Source organism: Mustela nigripes, chromosome X, assembly GCF_022355385.1.
Source record: "Mustela nigripes isolate SB6536 chromosome X, MUSNIG.SB6536, whole genome shotgun sequence".
In the NCBI taxonomy this organism is placed as follows: Eukaryota; Metazoa; Chordata; class Mammalia; order Carnivora; family Mustelidae; genus Mustela; species Mustela nigripes.
In genome coordinates, this window is record NC_081575.1 from 91,839,330 (window position 1) to 91,846,024 (window position 6,695).

The window sequence follows — 6,695 nt, forward strand, 5'->3', positions numbered from 1 at the left end:
CTCAGAATTGACGCAGGTGTTAAAAATTTTCAGGGGGAGACATTAAAACGATTTTACTATCTGTATTCCAAATGTTCAAAAAATTAAGTAGAGACATGGAAAAACTAACCAAACTCCTAGGGAGGAGAATTGCAAAGTATGGGATGAAAATTATATTTTAAGGCATTCAAGACAAATCAGATATTGCAGAAAAAGAATTGCTATACTTTAAGAATAAGCAAGAGAAATGAACTGAAATATATCACAAAGGATAAAAAAAAAACATTTAAAATGAGCATAGCATCAGTGAGCTGTGTGAAACTTCAGAATAATCTAATATGTGGATAATTGGAATCTATGAAGAAGAGAAAAGAAGAAAAAAGCAGGGCAGAAAACACATCTGAAGAAATTATGACAATTTTCCCCAAGATTTGATGGAAGCTATAAAGGCACAAATTCGGGATGTTCAATAAGCCTCAACCACAAGAAACAGAAAAAATGATACCATGACACATCATAATCAATTTGCTCAAAAACAACTCTAAAGAGAACATCTTAAAAGCAGTCAAATGGGGAAAAAAGACACATTATGGACAAACAAAAACCAGAGTGACTTTATATCTCTCCTCTAAAACAATGTAAATGAGAAAACAATGGAATCATCTTTTAAAAAAGATTTTATTTATTTATTTGAGAGAGAGAGAGAGAGAGCGAGCAAGAGAGCATGAGCAGGGGGAGGGGGACAGAAGGAGAGGGAAAAGCAGACTCTTCACTGAGCAGGGAGCCTGAAGCAGAGCTCAGCCTCAAAACCCTGAGATCATGACCTAAGCCAAAGTCAGACACTTAACTGACTGAGCCAGCCAAAAAGCACCAGAGCCATTTTTTAAAAAAATAATTATCTAGCTGAACTCCTGACATCTAATGATCTTTTTTTTGTTGTTTTGTAAAGATTTTATTTATTTATTTGAGAGAGAGAGAGAGAGCCAGAGAGCACAAGCAGGGATCAATTTTGTAAAAAGATTTATTTATTTATTTGGGGTGGGGGCAGAGGGAGAGAGAGAATTTCAAGCAAACTCCTGATTGAGTGTGGAGCCCTATGCAGGGCTCAACTGCCCAACACTGAGACCATGACCTGAGTCAAAATCAAGATCAGATGTTTAATCAAATCAGCCACCTAGGTACCCGTGGAGACAATTTTTTTTTTTTTTTAAGTAATGAAAGACAAAAACTACCATCCTAGAGTTCTATGCACAGAGAAAAGATCTTTAAAAATATCTTTAAAGAAACCAAGGCAAAATAAGAAAAAGTTAAAACACAGAAGAACATACTGTAAAGTCTATTTTTCTTCTTCCTGAAGGAAAATGATACAATACATATATTGATCTATGCAAAGGAGTAAATAATAATGAAATTAATCATTAAATGTGTAAATATTTTTATATGTTAAAATCTATTTAAGAGTGATGTAGTCTTTAAGCCAAAGTAATTCAAAAAGTAGTATGGAGGTTATAAAATACATAAAAATTAAATTAATGAATGTCCACATGCTACAGGCTAACTATGTCTCCCCCAAATTTATATGTTGAAATTTAATTCTCAAAATAATGGTATTTGGGCATAAGACCTTAGGGAGGTGATTAAGTCATGAGGGTAGAACTCTTATAAAAGAGGCCTTAGGAGGGCCACCTGGGTGGCTCAGTCAGTTAAGCATCTGTCTTCAGCTCAGGTCATGATCCCAGGGTCCTGGGATCGAGCCCCACATCAGGCTCCTTGCTCAGTAAGAAGCTTGCTTCTCCCATTCCCTCTGCCTGCTGCTCCCCCTGCTTGTGCTCTCTCTGTTAAATAGATAAAATCTTTAAAAAAAAAAGTGGCCCTAGGAGATTCTTTACCCTGTCTGCCATGTGAGGATACAGGAAAAGATGGCTGTCTATGAACTAAGAACTTGAATTCTCACCAGATACCGAATGTGCCCATGCCCCAAACTTGGACTTCCTAGCTTCCAGAACTGTAAGAAATAGATTTCTGTGGTATATAAGCCATCTAGTGTAAGATGTTCTGTTATAGTAACCTGAAAAGACTAAGAAATTGGTACCAAGAATAGGGTGCTGCTGTAACAAATCCTAAAAATGTGCAAATGACTTTGGAACTGAGTAATAAATAGAGGCTAGAAGAGTTTTGAGGTGCATGCTGGAAAAAGCATTGTATGTTGCCATGAATAGACCATTAAGGGTGACAGAACAATAGATCAACGCTGGGAGAAGAAACCAATCAAAAAGCAAACAAAAAACAATGCTTAAAGTTAATGAAATTAAAAACTGTTTACTTAAGGAGATCAGTAAAATGTGTTAATCTATAGCCAGTAGGATCAGGAAAAAAAGGAAAAAGGAAGAAAACACAAATTACAAAAATCAACAATGGAAGAGGTGACATTACCACAGATTCCACAGATATCTAAAGGACAATACAGAAATAGTATGGATTCTTTATGGCAATAATTTTGACAATATAAATAAAACAAAAATATTACCTGAAATATATGAACTAACCAAACTCATTAAGAAAAATTAGATAACCCAGACATCCCTATAGCTATTAAAGAAATTGAATTTGCAGTTAAAAAAATACCTTCCCATAAAGAAAAATTTAAGCTTAGATGGCTTCATTGGTAAATTCCACAAAATATTTAAGGAAGACACAATGCCAATCCTACACGTAAAGAAAATGAAGAATATGGGATACTTCCCAAGTTATTCTATGATGCCAGCATTACCCTGATAACACAGCTAAACAAAGTCATTAAAGGGAAAGAAACACCAGATACCCCCCATAAACAAAGATGCAAATATATGTTTGGAATAGTTTAGGAAACCTAATCCAACAATATATATAATGACCAACTGGGGTTTATTTCAGGAATTCAAAGTATATTTGCCATGCAGAAATCAATGTTATTTATTATTTTAGCAAATTTTACTTTAGAAAGTAAACGTTATATGAATATCTTAACAGGTGTGTTTGACCAACCCATGTATTTGAAACAAAGCATTTATCACAAGGTCTCAGAACACTCGGAATAAAAGGGAACTTAAATTGAAAAAGGGTATGTACAAAAACCCTAAAGCTAGCATCACACTTAATGACATCACCTCCAATATCAGAAATAACACAAAAATTACTGCTCTTACATTTTTATCCAGCAAAAGTAGGTTCCAGCCAATGCAATAAGGCCAGGGATAAAAGTTTTTCTGATTGGAAAGGAAGAAGTGAAACTGTCTTTATTAAGAGATGACATGACTATCAATGTAGAAAACTCAATGGACTTTGCCAAAAAAGATACTAGAATTGATGTTAGTTTATAAAAGTTGCATGATAAGAGATCCATACACAAAAATAAATTATATTTCTATATATCAAGAATGAAAATGCTAACTAAAAATTACAGTACTACTTACAATAGTATCAAAACCTAAAATATTAAGGAAAACCTAGAGAAAAAAAGATGTGGAAGAACTATGTACTGACAACTTAAAAATATTGCTGAGATAAATGAAATAACACATATGTAATAGAGAGATGTAACTTTTTCATGCTCAGGAAATTCGAAATTGTTAAGATGTTAAAACTAATTTATTTATTCCACCAAATTCTAATCAAAATCTCAATAGGCATTTTTATAGACATTGACAAACTGATTCTAAAATTCCTATAGAAATCAAAGGACCTAGAAGAGTCAAAAGAACTTCATAAAAGAAAGAACATGAAGGACTAATACAGCTTAATTTTAAGATTTATAAAATAAAGAGTAATCAGCACAGTATAGAAATGGTATAAATATATGGAAAGCAATGAAACAGAAAAGTGTCCAGAAATGTACCCCCCACAGAAATATGGAAAACTTATACCTACCAAATTACAAAGGTAACTCAGTGGAGAAAAGCTTCTCATAAAAAAAAAATTCTGGAACTATGGGATATCCACAGTTTAAAAAACAAAACAAAACAAAACAAAACAACCTTACAGGGCACCTGGCTAGCTCAGTCAGAAGAGTGTGAGACTCTTGATTGTGGGGTTGTGAGTTCAAACCCCAAGTTGGGTGTAGAGATTACTTAAATAAATAAAAACTTTTTAAAGAATAAATAAAAGCTTTGATCCATATCTTACATAATCTAGAAAATTAAAATTAAATAGAGGACAGATCTAAATGTAAGTCCTAAGGTTATAAAACTTAGCACAGTGGAAAGCACTTTTATGACCCTTCCATAGGGAAAGTTTTCTTAGATACAACACAAAAAGAGCAATCCATAAAAAAATAAACTGATAAATTGAACTTTATCAAATGTGAAAACTCTGCTGTTAAGACAATGAAAACAAAAGCCACAGATGGAGACAAAAGATTGAGAGAAAAATGTACAAATCATATATTTGATAAAGGACTTACATTCAGAATGCACAAAGAACTCAAAACCCAATGATATAAAGCAATAAAATTTTATTTTATTTTAAAGAGTTTGTCTACTTATTTGAGAGAGGGTGAGAGAGAGGAAATGTACAGAGGGGGAGGGGATGGAGGACGCAGACTCCCAACTGAGCAGGGAGCCCAACCTGCAGCTCCATCCGAGGATTCCGAGATCACAACCTTAGTGGAAGGCAGATGCCTAACTGACTGAGCCACCCCTGTGTCCCAAGACAACACAATTTTAAAATGTGTAAAAAGTTTGAACAGATACTCACCACAGAAGAGATAAATGGCAAATAAGCACATGAACATAGTGTCATTAGGAAAACGCTGATTAAAAGCACATTGAGATACCACTACACATCTATCAGAACAGCCAAAATTAAAATGGCTAACTATACCAAGTGCTGGAGAGTATGTGGAGGCAGTACAATACTCATACACTACTAGAAGAAATATTACATAGTACAACCACTTTCAGAAAGTTTGGTGGTTTCCTAAAATGTTAAACAAACACCTATCATATGCTTCCGCCATTCCTCTCTCTGCTAAAATTTAACCAGAAGAAATGAAAGTACATATGTATACAAAGACATGAACACGAATATTTGTGGAAGCTTTATTTGTAATAGTTTCAAATTGGAATCAGCCCAAATGTCTGTTAAAAGACAAATGGATTAAAAAAAAAAAAGGCGAATGGATAAGTAAGTTGTGGGGTATGCCCATACAATGGAATAGTATCCCACAATAAAAAGGAATGAACCTTCCCTGCCCATTCCAGGAAAAAACGGGTTGCGTGGAGCACCTGTATTGGCCCACTTCTGGGAAGAATCTGGCGACGCCTAGCTACGTGGTCTCCTAGCAACCAAAAAACAAACCACTAAAACTGGTGGTCGCCCAGGGACCAGAGGTGTCATGGCAGACAAGAAGTGGCTGTTAGGGCCTGTGCCACTGGAACCAATGCCGCTGGGCATGCACTGCAAGCCCTGGTACAAAGACAGGTTGCCCTCCAAGTGTTTCCCAAAGCACAAGAACAAGCTTCTGAAGTTCCCCACCTCCCTGGACAGTCGGCGGTGGGTATTTGTGAAAGAGGGGCTGGACGACTTCAGGAGGGAATGTCCACCGTGTGAAGACCTGATCACTCGCGGTCCTAAAGAAGGCTTTCTTCCCATGATTGTTCACAGAGTTCCCAAACCTGCCCCCACAAAGAAAAAGCTGACCAAGGAAACGGACCTGTTGTCCACACTGTCGCCAGCCCAGCTAGCACGGAAGGCATTCGTAGAGGACATCGAAGCCCATCTGACAGAGCATCCCTTGGCTCTCTACCCAAATCTGGAGAAAGATCTACCTTCAGACCTCTTATTAAAGGTGCTAGAAGTGCTCGATCCTGACAAGAGGCTGAACGACACATGGGCCTATTGTCAGAACGCGGAGAAAAGAAGGAAGTCCCCCACAAAGCTTAGAAAGAAACGTCCTGCCAAACTCAATCTGGAACTTCCCAAGAAGACTCCTGGGTCACATCCAGACAAGTTGCCTCATGAAGAAAGGAAGTCAAGCATAAATGAAGATTTGCTCAAAACTCCTCCCCTTCATAGAAAAATACCAAAAGGAGTCCGTAAATTCTGCAAATGGGTTGCTACTTTTGGAGACTTGGGCATTGATGAAGAGTTCATCATGAAACAGTTTGACATTGGCTATGAATGCAAACCAACCTATGACAGGAGCCACACAAAGAAAGTAAACCATGTTCCTTTGGACCTAAAGTACAGAAAGGGGCGAGATAAAATGGATGATATAAAATTCTCCATATACTGGGAAAACTGGGAGAGGAAACTCCAAAAACCAAAGAATCCTTATAAACCCAACTGGGTGAAGGTGAGGTACGGAGCATGGTACCTGAAGCCCAAGTTGTGGAAAAAGCTAATAAATGATGAACCTTTGATTGATCCCAAGGTTTTACATGAAGCTCCAGATGGAAGATATGGAAGGAATTTTCCTCAAAAGGATATTCTTGAAGAACTTTATGGAACAATTGCTTTTAAAGATTTCATTCTAAGCAAGGGCTACAGGATGCCAGGCTTCCTTGAGAAGTTGTTTCTCAGGAAGGGATGGAAATATGATTCTGTTAGGACTCCTATACATCAAGTAATAAATATAAGCACAAATGTAGAAGAAGAAGAAGAACAAGAAGAAGAAAAAGAAGAAGAAGAAGAAGAAGAAGAAGAAGAAGAAGAAGAAGAAGAAGAAGAAGAAGACGACG

The 6,695-nt window shown here is 36.5% G+C and overlaps 1 protein-coding gene across 1 annotated transcript in view; it reads left to right on the top strand.

The window, feature by feature from the left end:
* Window positions 1-5,350: 5,350 nt before the first annotated feature.
* Window positions 5,351-6,695, top strand: part of LOC132007165 (protein FAM47E-like) — a 2,364-nt gene continuing 1,019 nt past the window's right edge. Inside the window, exon 1 of the mRNA XM_059385271.1 lies at window positions 5,351-6,580. Coding sequence (XP_059241254.1) covers window positions 5,351-6,580 — 1,230 coding nt within the window. The remainder of the gene's footprint in view (window positions 6,581-6,695) is intronic.